General features: G+C 31.8%; 1 protein-coding gene across 3 annotated transcripts in view; it reads right to left on the bottom strand.

Moving 5' to 3' along the window:
- Positions 1 to 37: 37 nt before the first annotated feature.
- LOC145662437 (proton-coupled amino acid transporter-like protein acs) overlaps positions 38 to 25064 on the bottom strand; it is a 67013-nt gene continuing 41986 nt past the window's right edge. For all 3 annotated transcript variants that reach the window (XM_081728007.1, XM_081728006.1, XM_081728008.1), the window contains 8 exons: positions 24472 to 24627; positions 21609 to 21759; positions 19896 to 20017; positions 18897 to 18981; positions 11608 to 11880; positions 9318 to 9496; positions 4572 to 4747; positions 38 to 800 (listed from right to left, as the gene is read on the bottom strand). In XM_081728007.1, the coding sequence (XP_081584133.1) occupies positions 553 to 800; positions 4572 to 4747; positions 9318 to 9496; positions 11608 to 11880; positions 18897 to 18981; positions 19896 to 20017; positions 21609 to 21759; positions 24472 to 24627 (1390 nt within the window). In that variant the 3' untranslated portion in view covers positions 38 to 552. The remainder of the gene's footprint in view (positions 801 to 4571; positions 4748 to 9317; positions 9497 to 11607; positions 11881 to 18896; positions 18982 to 19895; positions 20018 to 21608; positions 21760 to 24471; positions 24628 to 25064) is intronic.

Here is a 25064-nt window from a genome sequence, read left to right as displayed (position 1 = left end):
CAGTAAATTAATGAATTTATTAGTAAAAAGTCACAGATATAAGAAAAACATTTATTTCATTTCCTGAGTTACATGTGTAATTCGCTTTGACTATTAAAACAGTACTTTCTTATATATATATATATTACCTTTCTGCATATTTTTCTTACTGCTTAAATCGGTATAAAATGCTGCATTTAAAGCATTGCTTATTATTTTCTTCTAATAAAGCAAAATATTTCTAAACTAGTAAATCTTTTAAAATTCTAAATGTGGCACGCGAAGTTCTCAGATTGTTCATGACTTAAATTAAAATGATCAGATGTCTAATGCGTGTCATAATGTAGCAACATAATGTTGCATCTGTGTATTTGTGTATGCTTATCAAAATTATGCTAATTTGTTCGTAATAGCATATACATATTTACAGAGGTTTTATATGTTGAGTATACGAATAAAAATTGGCTGATGTGGTCTTTACAAAGTCGACAAATTATACATACGATATAAAATACAAAAAATTTACTGTACAAATCATTCTTTTGTTTTTTAAAAAAATTTCCAAAGAAAGAATCACATAAACGATTTCACAATATCTGTAACACTTGTGTATGTTCCGATAACCAGTCCCAACAGTCCAAACAGAATGAGAAAAACGTTTTTCATTAACATTAATCTACTGGACCAGTTCCCAAAGCCACTTGACCAGTAGGTGCACGTTTCAATAAAAGCAGGGAATCCAATTCCAAGGGCTGATAGACACAAAGCACCAATCAACGAAATGAATAACTCAAGTCGTGGAATTGCAACAGCAAAAAGGACTGAAAAGAAAAATACAAAACTAAGTTTCTGTCAGTATAAAAGTAAGCTAAGTAATATTGAACTTATTTCATTGGAATCAACCTCAAATTGCTTGTTTGATTAGAATTTTGTGATTACATCATCTACACTGGAGGAACGCACTATTTGGTTTCATTTTCAGTTATTTGTTTGGAGAATAACTTGTACTTTTAATCCCTTTATAATTTCAATAATTTTGTTTGCTTTAATGATAAAATAGAAAGGTAAAATGAGCAATTCCTTTTCATATAAAAACTACGTTAACTTTACTGTCTAATGTTTTCAAAAAATAAACAAGGAACACAACTTATATTTCCATGTTCCGATATATCTTATATAAAACATTTTCGGATCTTCTACTACAATTTTGCATACAATCGATCCCGACATTTTTTTTTTCTTTCTTGATACAAAGAGTAACTACCACAGACTATTTATCCTCAGAAGTAACACTGCTCTTTGCTTCTAAGAATAGATCGTTTTGCGGGAACACTTCTACCCCGTTCAACTAACTAATGCTTCCTTGAATACTAACTTACATTAAAAAATAAGTAAGAGTAATTTCAAAAACATTTCGTAACTAAAACAATATGATCATACATTGTCTTTATCATACTCATATGTATTATTCAAAAATGGACAAAGCACACTTTCTGAGGGAGAAAAATGTTTGTGGCAAGGTATAACTAAAACCTGAACCTCATTGAATCTTATATATATAAAAGCAGATGATTTTGTTAGTACGGCATTCTCTCTGCGTCGTGAAGATAATTAGGGAGCAACTTGAATAAAAGAAGTAGATATCTTTGGTGAAAAGAAACAGTAAAAATGGCAGTGAAAATCGCCATATGCTGATAAAACATCCCCTAAATTAAAATCGGCGGCTGATCAGCTGAAGTCCTTCAAGGCTTCGAGCCAGGGAGTTTACTACGATATAATATTCTAGCTAAAGGCTATAATGTTTGTATCAATATTTAAGTTTCTGCTAAATATCTGTAATGGTGTAATCATTAATATAATAGTTAGGCAGAAATGGTTAGGGAGATTGGACACGTACTGTGCAGTTAGAAGTTGGTGTGTGTTCCTTGGAAAACACTTGTAAATGAGCTGAGATTTGCATCTATGGAATTACGTGGATTTGTAACAGATAACTAGATATCAATTACGATATGATCCTCAGTAAACTCGAATATTGGAATAAGAAGCGTTTTAGGAAATATTGTAAGCAAATCCCCAATAAAGTGGATGGTCAGAGAGATTATTGTGTATTGTTATTTCTGATTTCTACGATAACTACAATCCTTAATATTATAATACAATGTTATTTCTATGATAACCAGTTGTGACCTAGTTTTAGGTAGTTGCCTGATAATCAACTAATATTTTAATTTTATAATTACAAAAGCATACACTTCACTATTAGTCCATCTTCTATAATATTCTGTTATTCCGTTTCTAGTCTCGATTCTTTCCGCAAGCAAATATTTTCTCCATATTTTGTACCACATTTTGATAGGATAAATCTTTCATGGAGATTTTGACCAAGATTTATTGTTATTATTTTTATTATTTCATTTCTTACACCTAACAATTCGCTCAAAGTTTAATGACGTGCATTTTTTCTCAGATATTCTATGGCATATATATATATCTATAACTAATATGTGTGGAATTCGAATCTCAAGTACTCTTATTGAAATTCGAACCCAAATCTGCTATAAGGAAAGAAAATTTTCAAAGCAAAGCCAGAAGGAAGAACTGTTCTCAAAGATAGAAATAATATTTTGTTCTATTCTTTTCATGAAGATTATTATTTCCTGAAAAAACATACACAAAGAAACAGAAAATAAATAAGTAAAAGCATTGGCTTGGAAGGGAAATGGAAGGAATACGAGGAATACATCACGAGGGGAAAGGTCACAGTCTAGAAATTAAATGTTTGGCTTTCGCTTATGATCTTGTCCCTATAGCTCAAAACTGAAAAGATATCCGAAAAATGCTGAATAGTTTGCACGAAATCTCTGAGAAACGAGAGCTTAAAGTCTCCTACGAGAAGACAGAATACATGAAATACAGACACCAAATAGAGAGAGAGAGACACTTGAAAGTGTACCACAGAAACATCAAGAGAACAGAAAAAATCAAGTATCTGGAAGAATAGATAAAACCCAATGAACTGGAGAAAGAGACAAACAGGACAATAGCAAGGAAATTGGAACTGGTCTACATGTTAACTCAGAACAGGTACAACAAATGAGCAATATCCTACAAAGTGAAGCTCAGATACTATAGCATAGCAATAAAACCAGAGAGTCTAAATGCTTCGGAGTGTCTGACACTAAATAAAATGGGGAGTTGCAGAAACTTAAAAAAAAGGAAAATTCTAGGACCACAAAATACTGGGGGAACTTATAATAAAAAGAACGAGGATCTCTATAGAAACACTGAAAGAATCACCATCATAATACGCAAGCACGCAAGTGAAGAGTGAAATTATACGGAGGTCTAATAAGAATTGACAAGAACCGATTGACAAAGATTTTCAAGTATATCACAGGACTGAACGCCCCAACGAAATGGGTGCGTAGAAGACGTTAAAAGAGACGCAGTGGAGAGTGGATTTACAGGGGATGTAATCCATAGCAGAAAGAAGTTTAAAAGCCGAGTTAACATCAAGACACTGGAGGAGAAACCATCTAACCATAGACACAAACTAATAATTTCTGAGGAGCATAGAATAGTCAGAAGAGAAAGAATGAAGAAACTGGGAAGAGAAAGAGAAGATATTAACCAGAAAGACCTAGATTCTATGCGGTCCATAGCCAGCCAAATTCAAAATAGGAAAACGAAAAGCATAAACACTGTCGATTGTCTACAGGTTATCATCCAACCAGGATTGAAAAGAAAGAGAGGATAATATTAGGGATGGCCAATGTAAAATAGGAAAAATTCCGGAATTCGAAAAAATATGGATTTTGTTAAAATTCTGATTTCGGGAAAATCCGATTTCGAAAAAATCCGGAATTTAAAAAAATAAGGTTTCGGAAAATCCGAAATTGAAAAAATCCCGTAATATTTCCGAATTCCGGAATTTTACTAAATTCCTGAATTTTTCCGAAACCCATAAAGTGAAATTTTTTTCGATTCCTGAAAATTTTGGCCATCCCTAAATAATATTAATGTCTGGATAATGCTAAAGCAAGAGATCAAGGAAATCTGTCAAAGTTCATGTTTGATTCATTAACTTTTGAGTGATCATAGGAGTAAAATATCCAATTCAAATTCAATATCTTTATTAATTTACACTTCTCATAATCCATACAAATAATAAAAGAAAGCTTCCCGTCTCGATTCTCTGAAAGCTTTTCTTGTTTAGTCTCGCTTTGTAAATTTATGTACAAAATTTATGTAATGATTTTTCTCAATTTTATCTTAAAGTTATCATAGTCCTTACATATCAGCAAAAAGATCCACAAAGGTTGTGATACAACAACATTTAAACTATTTTTTTTTATTATTATTCGAGTATATTTTGTAATGACTTCCGTATCTTTAAACTGATAGGGTTAACAACTGAAGTCTAGCATGCAATTAGTTTGCTTAGCTTTATTTATTAATATTAATTATATTTTCTCTAGCAAAATCACATATCTCTATACTCGTATGTGTAATTTTGTAAAATAATAATAATAATAATAATAATTTCCTAAGAATAGAAGATACAAAATAGTAACAACGTAAACATTACTTACAGGTTGTAATAACTACCCCCGTTCGTACTACGTACTCCCAAAGCATTTTTCTTGGATTCTTTTCTAGCCGTTCTTTTAAATAGTTTGTCCAAATAATTTCTACTGGAACATAGCACTGGAGAGCGTATGAAATGAAAATAGCCACTGCAAACATTATTTTGACAGATTGGGCCAATCTGAAAAATAAAAGTACTTGAGTTAGTTAATGTCATATATTAAATGAAACACATATACTAATCACAGTTTTCAATTATGGAAGTTCCATTTCAATATTTTTTTCCCTTTCATTTCTAACTGTAAAAGTAACTGAAAACTGTAAAACTGTAAAAACATCCATTTTGTACTATAGAAAAGTTTGGATTACTATTTCATACATTCTATATTACATTAGTTTCCCAGCTAGGGAAAAAGTTGTTTTTGTAAAGTTTGAGCAGTTTTTGAAATGGAAAATTCTGTCATTTATTCTTATAATGTAAAATAATTCTTCATCCCTCTGGAATGCATGTGAGCTTGATTGATCATCTAATATACTGATGTTAGATAATAATGTGAAGCTAAATACTACAGTAACACTATTCATGGCTTTAGATTGAATATTGTGACAAAAGAAATACTGACCAAAACTTCAACGCACACTGTATTTTAAACTATAATGTGTTACAGTTTCCGATATCTACTATATCCTTCATCAGACACTATATAGACATTATAGAACATAAATGAAAATACAGACATATATATATAGTCATCCTTGTGGAAAAGTCTAAATTCTATTGGCTGAAGTCTTCAGCCAATCACGTAGGTCCCCATGTCAATTTTCCTGCCAATCACATGCCGCCATTTCTGGTCCTCATAAGGGCCTTCTTTAATCCCATCTTTCTCTCTATGCTTTTCAAAATTCTCTGCCATAATTCATTAATAGGTAAGCCTCCTGTCCAATTCATCAGCTTATCTCTTCCTATTTTCTTTATCCAATCCCCTTCTTTCCATTTTTCTTATTTCTCTTCTCTATCTCTAATATTTCTGTCTTTTCATGATTAGTCTCCTTAACATGTTTGTATACGGCATTGGTATCTTTCTTCCTCCTCTTATAATCTTTATGTTGTTTTATGCCGGGGACCTACGGGATTGGCTGAAGGCTTCAGCCAATAGAATTTAGACTTTTTCATAAGGATGACTATACATATATCTGTATATTCATTTATGTTCTATAGTGTGTATATAGCGTCTGATAAAGGATATGATAGATATCCGAAACTGTAACACATTATAGTTTAAAATACAGTGTGTACAGTGGTTAGTATTTCTTTTGCTAAATAGTACGTAAAAACAACTTTACTAGATGAAAAGTGATTATTTCTGTAATGGAATATTAAATAAGATCTTAAATGTATCTGTTGCGTTTCATTTTTCTAGTTACTCTTAATAATCTCAATTCATGCCTTACTCAAATTACCCTAGTCCGAGTTGAATTTTGGGTATATACTGTATGTACGGAACAATTCAAAGCTGTTTTTATGTATTTGTTACTTGGATCTGACATCGGAAACTTTCATGGGTGCCATATGCCGCCATTTTGTACTATAGAGAAGTTTGGATTACTATTTCATACATTCTATATTACATTGAGTTGCACAATAAATACTACAAACCCTACTGAAATTGGTCTGATTCAAACTTAACAAAAATATATTCGAAATAAATAGTATATTCTTTTTCTGGCGACTGAAGAAATTTCAATTCATATAAATTGTCTCAACAATAAAACAGAGGAAAATATAAAACAATAAATTACAAAAGTAACCGTGCACAAACATATGATACATCACCTAGGTCCTTTTATTACGGTAAAAGTCACTATTAAATATATGCATGCCTAAGTTATATTTCTTCTTAGAATTTGAATCTCTCTTGCTTTGCACAAACTTTCTTTCTCGTGTAACGTTTATGAGTTTACGCATACTATAAAATTTATAGGAACACTTTACACTTTTCTTTCCTAATCAATATTTTTTCCTTAATTTTGTTTGTTAGATTCTTGTAGCAGATCCGCCTCAGAGTTTTCCGATTCGTCGACTAGTTTACCTCAGGAAAAAAAATATTACAGGAGAATTGTTAGAATATTTTTTTCGCTTTGTTCTACATTTATACTTTGTAATCAGTTAACTATGTGAAAAGCAAACATTACATGTACTAATCAGGTTAATGATTTCTGACATATCTTATACTGTAATTAATACTTTCATACTCTGTAATCAATTAACTATACCCTGTAATAATCATAGTTAATTGGACTATTAATCGTAGTTAGTGCATAATATGTGCTAATCAGGTTAATGACTTCTGACATTTTATATTGATTTTATATTATAATCAATACTTTTATATACTGTAAACAATTAACTATATGTTAAGTAAACATTATATGTACTAATCAGGTTAAGTGCTTCTGTCATTATATATATATCTTATACTGTAATCAATACTTTTATATTGTAGTCAGTTAACTATATGAAAAACATAATATGTACTAATCAGGTTAATGATTGTGATATGTTCTATATCAAAATACAATTTGCACATGTGTTTGGTACACGAAACGCAATAAAAGATAATACAATTTATCGAGGCACACAATACAATTTGTCTAACCTACGCTCAATCTCGATTCTAAATGAAATCTCAACTGTTTTTGATCAGCATATTCACTTTCCAACTTGCTCAATAAGTGTAAAGCTTTTTGTACTCATGTGAAATATAGAACTACTTTTAAAAATAGTAAAGAAATCACCTCTTTTTCGAAGATTGTATGTATTACAATTAACTGAACAGACATTTTCATTAAAACTGATTTGATTGACGCAAATTGTGGTAATATGAAATAAATTATATTTTTGTTACCCTATGTTTGCTTGAATCTTCAGTAGCGATATTGCAACCACTCATTTTTCTCTATTCATTTCTAGGGTAAAATTCTTTACTCACAGGTAACTGCGAACTTTTTTTTTTTCTTTTAAGTTCCATCTTCTTTTCATTACATATATATCTACAATTTATATTTTAATTTATGGGGAAAACAATGCAAGTATTTTACCATTGTATTGCAAGTATTTTACCATTTTATTGCAAGTATTTATAATTGCCATTCCTCTAATAAATAAACTAGCACATTGGAGGAGTGACGGAAATAATTTAATTTTTTTCTTACAAATAAAAGTACAAATTATGGTTATACGATGAAATGAAGATGGAACTAAGATGTACAATACTAGTACTTACCTGTTAAGTAGAAGATTTTACCGTGAAGACGGACACAAGAAAATGAGTGGTTGCAATATACTATGGCCATTGAAGATTCATCTATATATATAAAAGAGAACGCACAAATCCTTTGTTACCTCATCACGCTAATACGGCTGAACCAATTTCTTTTATTTTTGGGGGGTTATTAGGATTTGGACCCTAGATGGTTTTTATCATATCACTTTAATTTTTAATTACCAGTGTCTTGAGATAATTGACCATTCAAGTGTCCATAACGTACAAATCCTTTGTTAGTTCATCATAGGTAAAAATAAACGTATTTATATGCAACCCGCATGACCGTGTCACTCGGCGGGTTAACATAAATGACAGGCGATATAATGTTAACATTTACTGCAATCTACTATGGTTTTTATCATATCACTTGAAAGCGAAAACTTCCGGGGTGACCGCAGCGAAGCGGGGCGGGTTAACATAAATGACAGGCGATATAATGTTAACATTTAATGCAATCTTCTATGGTTTTTATCATATCACTTGAAAGCGAAAAAGTAAAAATTATCTAAGTAACAAAGTTTATTGCGTTCCGGGGTGACCGCAGCGAAGCGGGGTGAACGCTGCTAGTCTATTATATAAAAGAGAACGCACAAATCCTTTGTTACCTCATCACGCTAATACGGCTGAACCAATTTCTTTTATTTTTGGGGGGTTATTAGGATTTGGACCCTAGATGGTTTTTATCATATCACTTTAATTTTTAATTACCAGTGTCTTGAGATAATTGACCATTCAAGTGTCCATAACGTACAAATCCTTTGTTAGTTCATCATAAGTAAAAATAAACGTATTTATATGCAACCCGCATGACCGTGTAACTCGGCGGGTTAACATAAATGACAGGCGATATAATGTTAACATTTACTGCAATCTACTATGGTTTTTATCATATCACTTGAAAGCGAAAACTTCCGGGGTGACCGCAGCGAAGCGGGGCGGGTTAACATAAATGACAGGCGATATAATGTTAACATTTAATGCAATCTTCTATGGTTTTTATCATATCACTTGAAAGCGAAAAAGTAAAAATTATCTAAGTAACAAAGTTTATTGCGTTCCGGGGTGACCGCAGCGAAGCGGGGTGACCGCAGCGAAGCGGGGTGAACGCTGCTAGTGTAAATATAAAGTAACAAAATTTAGTTTATTTAATATTGAGTGAATTTAACGTAGCTTTATATTCAACATTGCTCCCTCTGATATTTAGGTGATAAATGTATATTTTAGGCACTTAACCGACGATCGTTTCGCTAGTCCTTTCGCCAGCCTCCTCAGGGTCAGTAATAGGACCAGCGAAACGATCGTCGGTTTAATACCTAAAATACACGACAACATTTATCTGGAAAACAGAGAAAGTAAATGTTGCACTCTCGTCGTGAAAGTTTAAAACAACGAATAGAATTTATGTATCTTGTACTAGTGACTTACATTTCCTGTTGTGGTAGGTTTAACGTGATACTTCCTGCTGCCTTATCTCCATATTTCACATATCCAAGAAATCCAACAACAACGTACAAAATAACAATAACAAACATTCCTCTGTTGAGAACTCCAAGGTATCCTCCAAATGATTGTGGTGTCTTCATGTTGTTTTCCAATGCAATGATCTGCAAATGAATACGCACAAACATTGTTATTTATTTATTTATAAATATTTCAAATACAGAATTGTGTTCATTTGACACTGAAACAATGTAACAAAGTTAACAATATTCTATTTGACTATAAATATACATTCCTCTTTTACTAGATCTGTGCTAAAGAGAGTCATCTTTCTCTTTCTCTCTCTTTCACAGCTTTACTGTCATGTTACATACTAAAATACTTTATGAATGTTAACTTTATTTATTTATTTATTATTTTATTTTATTTTTTGAAGGAGAGAAAGATGGCTGGCATGGCTATGCATATGTTGTTCTACATAAATACAAATCAGGACATAACACTATATTCAGATTTGTTTTGTTTTTAACTATTATAACAATGATAATAACATTTAAACATAGCGCTAAGAGCATAAACGTTGGCTTGAAGGAACCTTGTTTCGGTTCCCGGTGGAAACTCATGTGCGTTGGATCTTTCGTTAAGCTGTAGATCCATGTCTCATACAACCTTCATGGTGAAAGGAACGTTAAGCTCCAAACAAATAAACAAAAATTTATTACTACTGTTCGTCCGTGCTTTATAATACGAGGAGGGTTCAAATGAAAACCTTAAAAGTAAAAAAAAAAAAAAAAAAAAGCACCATGTTAAAGCAGCGATTTGTAATTTTATGTGTGTGTAGTGAATGTGTCAAACCGATTAAAATTCATCGAAGAATGAAAATGCAGCACGGTGACTAATGCGTTTCTGCAGTATGTCTACGAATGGTGCAGAAAGTTTAAAAGAAGAGTAACTTTTGTGAAGAATACCCCACGACTAGACCAGGCATACCGAGTGGTAGCGAACGAAAACGTAGCTGAAGCGGACGAGCTTTTGAATCAAAATAGGCATATTATCTTGAAGGAAATAGCCACCATTTTGGATGTTAGTTTGGTTCAATATACGCTACTGTCCATGATGAATTGCCGTTCAATAGAGTGTTTGTGAGATGAGTACCATGTCATTGCCTTGAATTGAGAGACAGTTGTATTGATGCCTTTGAGAAACTTTTGTATCGTTTTCAGGCCGAAAGTGATAGATTTCTGGGTAGAATTGTTTCAAGATATAAAATGTGGGTCTACCATCACCAATATGAAACAAAGAGAGTGAGCATGAAATGGAGTCATAGGCCATTGTCAAAATCAAACACATTCCGCATCCAAGCATCAGCGGGAAAAGTTTCACTATATTCTAGGATAAAAATGGAGTAATTTTGGAACAATACATGAAAAATGGATCGCCAGTGACCACTGCTTCATATGGAAACACGCTCCAAAATCACCTTTCCTCTGCAACCAAGAGTAAACGAAGATAAATTTCTGACTTTCTTTCTTTCTTTTTAATTTTGTGCTGCAGGACAACTCCCAAGCCCATGTCGACCCTTTAATGGCACCCACAGTCCACGATATAAAATTCGAGTGTCTCACACAGATTTTTCAATTCTCACCCTTTGTGACTTTTACCTTTCCGAACCCCTCAAAGAGGCAACGAGAGACAATCATTTCCGAATCGATGAAGAGGTAGAAACTACGGTGAATGAGTGACTACAGTCACAACCAAACATTTTTTTTTCTCACAGTATACCCACTCACTTCTAGTGAGCTGGAATATCTGCATTGCACGTCATGGTGACTATATCGAAAAATGAGACATTTAATTTTTCTGTATTTCTTAATCACTCTCGTATTTTATGGAAAAAAAAAAAAATTGCTTACAGTTTAGAACGTGTGTCAAATCATTATAGTTACATAATGTGAGAAAGTACAAACAGTATATTGTCTGGAAACTATTATTAAAACATTCATACCATCAGTTACTTACACATTTCAACGATCTTAACTCTAAGCACAGAGTATTATACCCCGAAGCTTCAAGTTGAGCGACATTTTTCAAAATAAAATTCTGTCGGCAGTCATTGGGTTAAACTTTACCAAATACTATGGAAAAAAAAATTGTAAAAATCAAACACATTCCCAAGTAATCTAGAATGTATATAATAGCGTATTAATCTGAATGACTAGTTTGTAAAGGATATAAATAAAAATTAACTTTACAACGTAAGATTAATCTTACTCACCACACCAACTGCTTCCAAAGCAAAGAGTGTTGTGCCAACAAAAAGGAAGAACGGTCCTGTTTCTCCAACCAGCTTCTTGTCATGAATAGATGGAATGTCCAGAAAAATGTAATAAAGGACAATTCCTAATCCCACGAAGGTAATGATATTCGCAAGAGTTGAAAATGGAGCCAACAGTTTTAAATTTCTTATAAAGTTTATAAGAATTAAAGGAACTAGCAAGAATACCATGTATAACCGAATGTCCATCTCAAAGGCGTAGAGATCCACTACCTGAAAAAAAAAAAAAATATAGATAGTTGAAGCTATTTGTTATTTTCAAAATGATACGCATTACCATACAACAACAGTATGTTAAGAAGCAACAGTGAAACCTAACTACCTATGTTGGTTATCGTCTGTTCCATTTAAAAATTATTAACTTAGACAGGTAACTAATTTACTTTGCTATATCAGGGCTAAGGACATAAAACGCTTTGCATAAAACAAGAAAAGACCAATGGCCTTAAATGCCATTCAAACATTATAAAAGTTTACTTGTTCATTTACTAGCGATTACTCTCTAGCACTCATGATATGTATGATTTGGTATGTCACTACATAGCATATTTCTTTGTTTTATTTTCTTATGTAATGGATTTTGTATTTTGCTTGCTTTAAACCTATCGTAATTAAGCTACTTTTAGTTATTTATTTAGAACTTGTAATTGCACAGTAGGGTGTTACAAAAATTGTCACAATATTTTGGGAATAGATTCCTCACATCAAAATAGTAAAAAAAAAAAAAGTTCATATTATAATAGTTTAACTTGTTATATACAAGTCCTCAGTCATATTTGTCTCTATTTTATATCACTAAATTCACTCGAAACAGTTTATATTGTGTTTAGATTTCCTAGCTTTTATAGTGGTGCACAATTATTAAAATAAAATACACTTCTATGATTGCGCATACATACTTTATATGGTGGTTAGTGAACTATTATATCGTTTATTTATAAAACGTTGTTATAACAACTCATCAAATTAACATATTAGAATCAATTTTTTTATTCTATTCTTTTTTCCGTATCTTCTTCTTCTAACTAGTTAGTGCATATTTTAAAATTGCACATTGTCTAGAAGTATAATAAAAGATATTTAGAATTACACTAAAAATACAAAGATATCGTTACATATGTCACCCGAAATATAGGACTTTTTTTAATTGAATTTACAAAATAAAATAAAAGAATCCTGAACCGTTAAATAATATATATTAATCATTCAAGTTTTCGAATGCACCTTGTATATATGAAAATTACAATTCATATAAATGTACATATATCATATTTATTTTTATAACAATATTATTACCATATTTATTTTAAATTTTATGATTGACTTCATTTATTTATACATTTCAACGACGATAAGGCACCTTCAAAATTTGATTTACAAGTTATTTAATTTAAGTCCTTTCCGGGTACATTAAAAGTTTGTTACAAGTTAATAATTATTTACTTGGGCATAATGAAGAAGGTGTTCTTTGAACGAAAAAGGATGAAATATAGAATATAGTTAAACATAATATAGATTAAAATTGAAATATCGATGATAATCAGAACATAACATAATAATTAACTTCTTATTAAGATCATAAATGTATGAATTGTTCCATTCGTTAATTCGTTTAATTATCTTCGTAGAATTCAAACAAGATACGAATAACAAACACAATCATAATGATATTTCAAAGCAAAATAAAGCAAAAATCAATGGAATACTGTTTTCTCGGACGCAGTAACTTTAGCTTAAGTTACATGACCAACAAATTCATTCAAGGTTCTTTGAAAGTCACAAATCGGAATACAGTCTTGCATGCTACTTATTTCTACAGTTCTTTGTTTCTTATTTTGAGAAATTTTGCCATCTATGAGATTTCTAGGAAGTCCACTTCGAGGCAAATTAGATCTAATGCTTACATGCTTCTTAGGTGTACGTAATCGTACAGCACTAGGATTAGGTTCAGTTACGCGATTACTATTACTATTACTACTAAGGTTAGGTTCGGTTTTCTTACCGGTAAAATTATGTTCAGTTCTCATTCGTTTTACTGGTGGCGAGATGTCGTGTCTCCTAACATATCTGTACCTATTCTTCCCACAATATTCACGGTAATTTGTCCTACCACGGTTTTTGTTTCCTCTGTAATTAGGTTAAGTTACATTACCGGTAGACGTGAATTTAACATCACCTTTTACACTGGGATCACATTTTAATCTCACATGGATGTTTCGAATTTGGTTTCGATTAAGGTTAGTTTGGTTCAGGTTATTCCTGTATTGCACCATTGATGGATTTTCAAAATTTTGCGATGTCAGACTTAGATTATTGAAATCAACGCACTGCATCACGTTCTGTAAAAGCGCCATCTGATTGTTCACTACTAACATTTTAGTCTTTTCATTGAATAAACATTTCAATAGCTCAACTCAATCTGCCAATCACTACAAACATTGGTGGGAACACACGTTCTACTCCTGAATTTCACGAATACTGGAATCAATTTTCTTCCTGCTACATGAACCAATGTCGTATACATATCATTGAACAGTTCATTCACTAGACGAAGATGACCATAACTTTTCACATATTGATACATACCAAAATCTTCATTACACCCAGTATCCATAAGGCAATGAAAAAATTCGAATGAAAAGAAAAGTTAAGATAATCTGATCCAACCAATACCGCAGTATGTTTTTGTGAACACTCAGCAGCTTTCATCCATACATTTAAATCAATGATGACATATTTCTTCGTTGATGCAAATTTAGGAACTATATTCTCCATAGTTTCTGTGGAAGGTTCAGGTTCACTTAACGCATTCATGCTAACATGTGATGAAATTTCTTCGGGAACTGACAGATTTTCTTTAAATCCTTACTGTGATTATTATATTCATCCGTTCATGCCTCCATTGTTCCATTCGCTGATCCATTTTACTGATTTGTTGATCCATTCGATCAATCATTTGATCCATTTTTTTCACCAAGATCTTGCCTTAATTGTCCAAACTGCTGTTTAATGAAATCGGCTAGGTCAGAGATGCTCATCTCCCTGTTACCATTTCTGTTGCATTTCCAACATCAGTACAACTCATTTTGATAGTTCTGAAAAATTTTTGTGCGACTCCTTAATGTATACTCCGTATTGATATTTCTCTTATCAAAACTAGGTAACCTTAAAGTCAATCTGTAGACTTAATTTTTATTGCTTAGGAGACTGTCTACTGAACTTGATCCAAATCTCCTAAGGTCCTGGCGGTAAACCACCAAATTTATATAAAAGCATAACTTGTTATATACAGGTCCTCAGTCATATTTTTCTCTATTTTATAGCACTAAATTCACTCAAAACAGTTTATATTGTGTTTAGATTTCTTAGCTTTTATAGTGGCACACAATTATTGAAATAAAATACACTTCTATGATTGTGCATACATACTTTGTGAACTATTATATCGTTTATTTATAAAACGTTGTTATGACAACTCATCAAATTAACATATTAGAATCAATTTTTTTATTCTATTCTTTTTTCCGTATCTAGTTAGTGCATATTTTAAAATTACACATTGCCCAGAAGTATAATAAAAGATATTTAGAATTACACTAAAAATACAAAGATATCGTTACAATATGGACCTGTGGTCGGACATACATAGTTTCGTAGTTATAGGGTGTCGAAAACATGAGAAAATGAACTTTAAAGATCCATAGTTCCCACTACTATAGAACCGATCGTAGTCGGGTCAAGATATCACTGAGGAACTATTATGTGAACCATCCAAATATCCATCTTTCAGAACCTCCGGTACTTGCACAATCAGTTTTAGAGAGGCTGTTTGGAAGTACTTGATCACTCTCCACCTATCTCTAAAAATTGGTGTCCAAGTACTGGAGCATTCTTAAATATGGATATTTGGATAGTTTACATACCAGTTCCTCAGTGATGTCTTGACCCGACTACAATAGGTCCCATAGTAGTTCAGCTATGAACTTTTAAAGTTCCCTTGTTTCACGTTTTCGGCATTCTATAACTATGAAACTGTCCACTTTTGAGCACAGGTCCATATTAACTTTTTTTTCCCTTATTTTGTTATGAGGAATCTGTTTCCAAAATATTGTGACACATTTTTGTAACACTCTGTATATGTATCTTTTTTAATTTTCCATTTTTAACATAGTTACTTGATCTTATCAAAACTTTCTTTTATAATTCTTTGTTTTACTTTCTTCTCTTAATGGCAAGGGTATGAGGTTAGAAGAACAGCATTGGTTGACTCTCGCCAACTTTAATAAATGCATTTGAATTTGATTTTGAATTTGAATTGATACCAATCTAGCTCAAGAACAGTGGAACTATTCCGATCAATAAATTATTGTTAGAATATCTTCTTTAATCGCAAACTAATAAGTTTCTCTGTTGCGGAAAAAAATCGTTCTTCATTGATTTTTAACGAATCATTACTATAAGTAACCACTCCATTTACTGCACATTTAAGTGCTTGTCATACTTAAACCAAACTTTGATGGCCTATAAGCTGGGAATCAAAGGTCTCTGCTTGACTATTTGACACGGTGGCAGACCTTGATGAAGTCAGTAGACATGTGACGTATTATGGTCTACAGAGGTTTGGCTCCCGAGTTTAATCATTTCCACGTTTTACGTACAAGTAAAAACAAGAAGGAGAATCGAGGACTAGACAACTTTCTTTTAAAAATTAATTGAAATATTATTGATTATCTTCCACAGGATAATGTCTGTTTTCAAAGCATTTCATATTTAAACTTAGCTTCAGTATTATTTTAGTGCATTCTTATGTAAAAGTATTAATAATAATGATTAGAACGGATGAAGAAAAAATCTCACCTGCAGTATGAGTGATCATCAATGGTGTCTCTGTATTGTGGTTTTCTCACAACTTTGAACATTTTTAACTTCCTGACAAAGGACGGGGAACTTCCATGAATGAGGTGGATTCCTCTATTTGTTAACAATTTCTTTAGGTTTTCATGTTCTGAATTCTCTGAATACGTTTATGTAATATTTACATTGTACAAGCATTGCTTTTAGCAGACTTAAATCTGACGTTTATGTAATATTTACATTGTACAAGCATTGCTTTTAGCAGACTTAAATCTGACGTTTATGTAATATTTACATTGTACAAGCTTTGCTTTCAGCAGACTTAAATCTGACGTTTAAGTAATATTTACATTGTACAAACATTGCTTTCAGCAGACTTAAATCTGACGTTTATGTAATATTTACATTGTACAGTACAAGCTTTCCTTTTAACAGACTTAAATCTGACGTTTGTGTAATATTTACATTGTACACCCCCCCCCCAGAAGAGGAAACTTTCTTATTTTATATATATAAATAAAACTCATCCCAAAGTTTCGAGCCCTTAAAAGTAGCAGTATGACAACCCACCGCCCCCCACAGAAGTCGGTCCTGGACCCGCCCCTGGTACAAGCTTTGCTTGTAGCAGACTTAAATCTGACGTTTATGTAATATTTACATTGTACAAGCTTTGCTTTTAGCAAACTTAAATCTGACGTTTATATTGTACAAGCTTTGCTTTTAGCAGACTTAAATCTGACGTTTATGTAATATTTACATTGTACAAGCTTTGCTTTTAGCAGACTTAAATCTGATTTAAACTATTCGCTGAGCAAAACAATACATTTATTGTAAAAAAATATTAAAGTGTAACAGTTTCTCCAACTCTCCAATTTGGCTTCATCAAACCCTTAGTAGAGAATGGTAGCCAATCACGGATCAGGGAATGTTTTCGCTGTCTCTTATATTAAATGTATTCATAGTGTCTGATGAAGCCAAAGTGGATAGTTGGCGAAACTGTTGCACGTTAATATTTTCACAATAAACGTATTGTTTTGTTCAGTGAGTAGTTTAAATCAGATTTACGTTCATGTAGTTCTTTTTAAAGCATGATGTACGTGTGTATGTGCCTACGATTATGTTGTTCATGATAATTCAAAGAGTTCCCTCGTGGTTATATGCTTAGCATATGAATCTTTGGCGCGAAAGAGCTGGGTTCGACTTCCAGTGACAGCTCATGTAATTTGGATCCCATGTTAAGCTGCAGATTTATGTCTCATATAGCCTCGGTGCTGAAAAGGAGACTAAACTCCAATCCAATCATCAACAATAAAAAAGTAGCTTTTAACCGATTGTCTTCAAATTTCGTACGCACAAAATACTGACCAGTCTCTCGAGCTGATTAGATTTTAATAGAAATTACACAAAAGGTGTAGAAGAGAGTGGAGAAATCTCTGGATAACGTAAGTTTTTGGTTTTACTAGATGAAAGAGAATATCGGGAAAGTTCATAGGTCGAGGCTTTGTTTCAGTTGCACTTCATGTTTTTTATTTTTATTTTTTATTTTATTTATTTATTTATTTATTTATTTATTTATTTATTTATTTATTTATTTATTTTTTGTCTCAAGTAAGAGAAAAATTTCATGTGTACCGTCCATCACTGGCTTTCCTACCACCTGGAGTATTCGTAGTTTGAGGTAAATTTCCCTAACATAGGGAAATTTCGTAGGTAAATTTAGCAAAAAGGGAAACAGAGATTTTTTTCAATAAAACGTGAAAATCCAGGGAAATTCTCGCGCAGACTAGACCAATATAAATGTTTAAACTTTTCTTTGTTCTTCAGAAATGAACCATTACAATAGGAATAGTGTATGTGTGTCTATTTTAAATAGCATAATTTGTACCCATTCCTTTTTTTTTTTTTTTTTTTGTAACAAAAAGCGAAAGAAAAAGTAAAAGAAATAGAAGCAAAAAAAAATGAACAAAACAACTCCAGTTGGTTCCTTTAATATAGCTAAATTAATCTTATCATCTAACTTCCGTTATAGGAATTGGACACTCAACAAACTAGGGAAAACTTGATCAAAGAAAGGAGAAAATTTTTTGTCGAGGGAAATTTTCTAAGGAAACCTACGAACACTGACTATCAGAGACACGCGTGCCACAGGTTGAAAAACAATGGCGTACATGAAACTTCTTCTGTATTTCTCTTTTCGAATTATATTTTGTTTTGTTTAAAATAAACTTTAGAATATGCATATTGTTACTTTTACTCATAAACGCAGAAAATGAAGGAAAAAGACTGTTAATAGTCAAATTGTTATAAATGGAAGAATCGAGCAAATAAATAGTGTTTGAAAGGTATAGATTTTCTATGCTTATAGTGCCACTTACCTCTTTGATATTTGATGCTACGAACACTATATACACACAACATATTCCTATTTGATACGATATCAGAAAAGCGTTCACAATGTGCCTGCAAAAGAAAGCAATTTATTGACGTTGACTTAACTTTATGGAAACTTAACATTTTAGTCTTTTTAGCATTTATTTTCACCTTTTAACATTTATTACATGTTACGCTTTAAACTTTTCCTATGCTGACTTTTTCTGGTGTATTTTATGGTGAGATTTATATCGAGATATTTCTCTCTAACAATCAATGCAAACATTTCAGAAAACAGGTTTACGACTCGTTCCAAAACCTTTCTTTGAAAAATGATGAGAAATATGAAATTATGACATAAATCTCAATTCTATCATTGATTATTTTCATGTATTACAGAGACTTACTTTTCTGTTGTTATTTTTCATGGTACACTAACAAATGTATGCCTTTTTTTCTCTGTACTTTTTTAAATATAAATTTTTTAATTTGAGAACGGTCATGAAGATCGAAAACGTCTACATACAGTCTAGTTGTCGCCCGGGGCAAGAACTCGCTTCACCGTCCCCCCTCCCCCCCGTGATCAACTAAACCAAACGCTCCCCGACCACACCTGATATTAGCATCACACTGTAATTCTCCTATTCCATTTTTTGCAGTGTTAAAGCTTGATTTCAAAATTGCAGTACGTAGTTTAATGTTTAGTACAGGATAGAACACTAAACTAATTAGTATTTGATTGCCAAATAATCTGAGATTTTTGACATACGTCACTGACTACATATGGTAGTTCTTAATTATCTTTCACATTAATGTAATTGCTACTGTTATATGATTTATTTTTCTTTTAATATTTTATATCTTTCTCAAATAATTGACACGGTAATACAACTTGTATGGAAGTTGTATTAAAATAGTTACCAAGAGTGTAATAAGCTAACTCTAAATCTAAACCTAATGATCAATTTATATGGAGGTCACAAACCATTTTCCTCTATGCTTACCCAGAGTACGGTGCCACTCTTTTAAGTTTGTCGGGTCCTTGCGTCAAAGCAACTTCCATCGACGCAGGATAATTTAGACAGGGAACTTTTAATCTTTTGCATAGGATGTACTGCGCCTGGACCTATAAAATAGCACATTACATAAGAAATTAGTTAAACAATATTAGTAACATTTATAAATCCATCGTTTTCGTCGTTCTGGAAACACTTTTATTACTACTTGAAGAAAGTATATTTTAGTGAGATTCATTATGATTTCAAACACAGTTGCATTTGATCTTAAAACTTATACTATTTTCCTGACAAATAAGCAACAAGAAATTTAAAAGGGAGCAGGTTTAGATGAAGGGGCCCAAACGTACATAAAAAAAAAAAAAAATAAATAAAATAAAGATTTACACGAGAAATGAGTTGAAGTAAGGGAAACGTAATTGATTTGTGTCTCATTTAAGAATAAAATAGAAATACATGTTGTAGAAATGAGAAATGCGAAATGCTGTAGAGACTATGTGCATTTACCGGAGTACACATAAGGAAATATGAATACAATGATGCAAATAGTTAGCTCTAACCTAACCTAATATTAACAGAATTTAGCGAAATTGTAACATTTTTTCGAAAAGAAAAGAAGGAAAGAAAGAAAGAAAGACTGGTCCCCTTCAACTAAACATTGGCCGAAACCTTTTCCACCTTTATTTCACAGACTAGAAGTGTATCAAAATCGAAATTAGTAAATAAATGTTCTATTTTTAAAAACCCAGAGTATGAGAGCACTTATTTTCATACCATTTTTCAGTTGAACAATTACAATTAAAACGCCACAATTCTCAACTAATTCAAGTCATTATTTTTGTTTCCAATTGCGTAGTTAGGTATGGACTAAGTAAATCATGGTTTCTCTCGAAATGTCAAATTAGTTCCCTAACTAATTTCTACTAATTAATAGTTGGTTCTTCACAAAAACAATTTACTTTATTATTCCGATGATGAATTTAAAAGAAGAAGAAGAAGAAAACTATACACCAAGGGAAATTATATAATCTGAGAGCATTTGCGCAATTTGGATGCAAAAGAGCATCACTTCTTGGTTCTTTGAAAGTTTCATTTGATTTAACTAAAAAGAACCGACTACAATAAAGGAACAGTTTATATTTTTCGGTATGATTTGTGTTTGTCTCTTCTCATTTTTGTTTCATTCAAGATTAGGCAGTTGTTTTTTTATTCGGTGATTGAATTCTTCGATTATACCCACCCCACCAAGACTGTAATCTCTATATGTGTCAACTAAAATATGTACAATTTGGTAGCAAAATATTTATGCCCGTCCCGTATATGTTCTCTTTCAAATATATTGTAACACAAGGAGTTATTTTGTTACGAGAAATTCAGTTTCATCAGAGTCACTAAAGAATATTAAGATGCATTGTTGCCAAATTAAAAGTACAATCACCATCCTAGACTTGGTATGTATAAAGAAATTGGTACACAAAACTTTACAATGATTGGACTACTATCCTAACTTGATCATGACAAGACATGTGTAAATCTTGATTAATAAAACATTAAACATATTCAAAGTCAAATGTAAAGAAAAGCATGTATTATTGTGAAGAATTTGGAACTCTACTTTGCGGATACGAGATACATGAACACCGATCTTTTTTTTCGAAAATGAAAGACAAAATGTACATACGGAGAAAAGAGAATGCTTACCAACTGATGAAGGCAGTAAGTACATATTATTCCAATGAAGATTGTACCAATTGTTCCTAGTACTATACCAGAGTTATTGAAGGCATTTGGCATAGCTAATATTCCAGTTCCTAAACTGCCTTTTAGCAAGTGGATTAGAGTTTCTGTATTCCTAAAATAAATAAATAAATACAATGAAATAAATGCATAAATACAATAAACTTGAAGAACATAAATATATCTGAAGCCACAATGGCTTAACTGCAGAATGCTTACTTATGACACGAGCGGTAAGTGTATATAGCGGACATTATGCGTATGAGTTGTACTGAGCAACCAATTTCCTACTGCTTTATAATTTCATCAATTCACGCATTCGTTACCAACACTTATCATTACTTCCTTTAGGATGACAACTCGTGTTAAATCCACCATTTATCACCGACATATTAATTTATCAAAATATTCTTGTAAGTGTAAGTAGCCCTTTCGGAAGATCCTTCTTCCATCTTCATCTTAGATCCAATTCGAAAAAGATTTAAAACATTGGGGGGGGGGGGAGGGGGGAAGAATACATAAAATGTAATAGGATTCTTTAATTCATAAAGAGAAACCTACACTTAATTTAGAAATAGGAGAAATAAATGTGATTTGGAGCAGTCTTTTTACTACATATTTCCGCCATCTGGAAGTCATGGATAAACAGTAAACAACATGAAGAGTGATGAGTGAGTGGGCATCTGCATATGTTCATTTTTGACAGAAGATTTGTGCTTCACATTTTAAAATCCTTTTAACCATTTTTTTTACCTATCCACATCCCCCGTTCCATGTTTTAAATTCTCTTCGAATTGGATCTAAGCTGAAGATGGAGGAAGGATCTTCCGAAAGCGGTACTTAAGCTTAGAAGATACTTTGTTTTTTTATGGTAAGTACTAGCCTTTTGCTTGCATTTGTTTCTAAACATCATCACCGCTCGCAATACTGTGATACATTAATTTATCGTTTTATTTCAATTTTTCCCATATATACTTCTATTTCAATTTTCAGTATGTTTCATATGTACGTTTTTTTTCCTATCCTTTTTGTTTGTTTGTTTAGTTTTGTTTTGTTTTGCTTTCTGTTAAAAGAAATTATTGTATAAGTAGAGATTTGTAGGAGAAAAGCTCATAGGTTTAATCCTATCTTCATACCCTGAGAAAAACTTTCCCTTCTTTTTTTTAAACACTTTTTATGAAACTTCTTTCAGTTTTCGGATAATACATATTAGGCTTTCAACAATAAATCAATGCTTTGTATTTACTATCTTTGGTCTTCGCAGGTTACTAGATTCAGAAAGAAATTTAACAGATATATTGCCTGCATTCTCACACATGTATATGTGAATATCGTTGTAATATGGAAACATTTTTTCTTCTTCTTCCTATTATTATTATTATTATTATTATTATTATTATTATTATTATTATTATTATTATTATTATTATTATTATTATTATTATTATTATTATTATTATTATTATTATTGAGAGAACTTTGCAAAATCTCTCTCTAGAAAATCTCAAATTTTACAGCTCTTCAGCATTCTACGTTTACCTATATACAGGGAATTTGCAAATAAAGCACTAAATATAAAAAGTTTCAAGTTGTAATCGATTTTGAAGTTTAATTACAGAAGTAATACGAAAATACCTCCTATAAATAATGGAAATTATGCAAAGAGTTGCTAATAGGCCATAACTCGTCTCCTGAAATTCTTCTCTGGTATGTTTACCCCCTCCCCCTCTGCTCAAAAAAAAGTACAACTCTCTGCTTCTGAGTTTTAATATTCTCTGTTTTGGTTCGAAAGTTCTTTTATAAATCCAACAGTTTTTATATACATTTTTACCCAGTAGCTGCTTTGAAATGTTTCCACCATGTTTTTTTAATTCCTTAGAATTTCAGTGTCATAAGCTTCCCTTGTGAACACCAGTACATATACTGTTAATAAAAGAAATGAGCAAGTAGTATTAAATACGTAACATTTTTATTATTTTTAAATAAATAGTTTACTACAGATTCATAGTCTCTCTAAGGTCTTAAATTCTAAAATTCCCAACCATACAATCTAATACTCAACTGTGTGTATTTAGATTAAGAGCTTGACATATTAAAAATAATACAAAATTTACCATTTTTCTTTTGCTTGTTTACCATAAGTGAAAGGAGATAAAAAATCATTACAACAGAAAATATAAAACTGAAGAATTTTCAGTGTTGCCATCATAGAAATTACAGTGTTGCCAGAATAACATTTCTCCCAAAATCTAAGTTAAGGCAGTAACTAGAGGTACGAACTGAACTGCATTTAATTACTTATCATGTTGTTTTGGTATTCTGTGAACTACTTTTAAATAATAGTTACATTTAGTTTGTAATAAACAAAATAATTTTAAATAATAATGTTATTTAAAAAGTAGTTCACAGGATACAAAAACAACATGATACGTAATCAAATGCAGTTGAGTTCGTTCCTCTAGTCGCTGCCTTAACTGAGGGTAATGTTATTCTGGCAACACTGTAATTTCTATGGATAGCAACACTGAAAATTCTTCAGGTTCATATTTTCTGTTGTAGAATAACATTATTTATGATTGTGGTAAGTTGCATTTCATTATCTCCTTTCACTTACGAAAAACAAGCAAAAGAAAAATGGTAAATTTTGTATTATTTTTAGTATGTCAGGTTATTAAGCTATATTTTAGAGATTCATGGAATAATATGGTGAGTGGATTTTATTAGCAATGAATGAAACTTCAAACGTCTTTTTTTAAAGCTATATTACCTTACTATGATTTAATAAAGTCAAATTGATATTTACAAAATAAAAACAGATACTACTCACGTAGTTGGATTTTCGACATTACGATTGTCATGTGGATTGTAGCTGATGATAGATCTCCTGGATTCTTCCCTCCGTAAAAATTTCTTTACTTCCGGTAGATGTTCCCCTCCTCCTCCTGGTGCTGTGAAGGCACAACTTTCGCCATTTGCTTGTGGCCTGATAAAAGAATAGTTTCGTTATATAAACATTCTACAATACTAACATTTCATTTAACATGACAACAAGTAAACTGAAAACAACCAAATTCTTATTCATTTTAAATTAAAATAGCCATATTTTCTGCCTTGTGTGAGTATTATGTCTGGAGGTAGATTTGTATTCCAATTACACTATAGGAGGCTCTATTAAGCCAGCAAAACAGTAATAAGATGGTCCTTTTCTTCTGAGTTCGAAATATTGTACAGAAATGTGCCAGCTAAGGAGTAGGTATTGAGTGAAGGAATAGGTTGAGAACTAGAATGAAAGAAATGAGTGTCGATATGGGAGGGTGACAGAAGAGGGATGCCTCCCGTGCAATTCCAGACAATTTTACTTAATAATTCTTACTTAAGAAAAAAAATCGTAAGTAAACTAACTAACTATTTAATTGCTGA

This window comes from Thermobia domestica, chromosome 10, assembly GCF_964235325.1.
Source record: "Thermobia domestica chromosome 10, izTheDome1.hap1.1, whole genome shotgun sequence".
NCBI lineage: Eukaryota > Metazoa > Arthropoda > Insecta > Zygentoma > Lepismatidae > Thermobia > Thermobia domestica.
The sequence above is the reverse complement of the archived record's forward strand: the minus strand, read 5'-3'. Positions and strand labels throughout refer to the sequence as shown.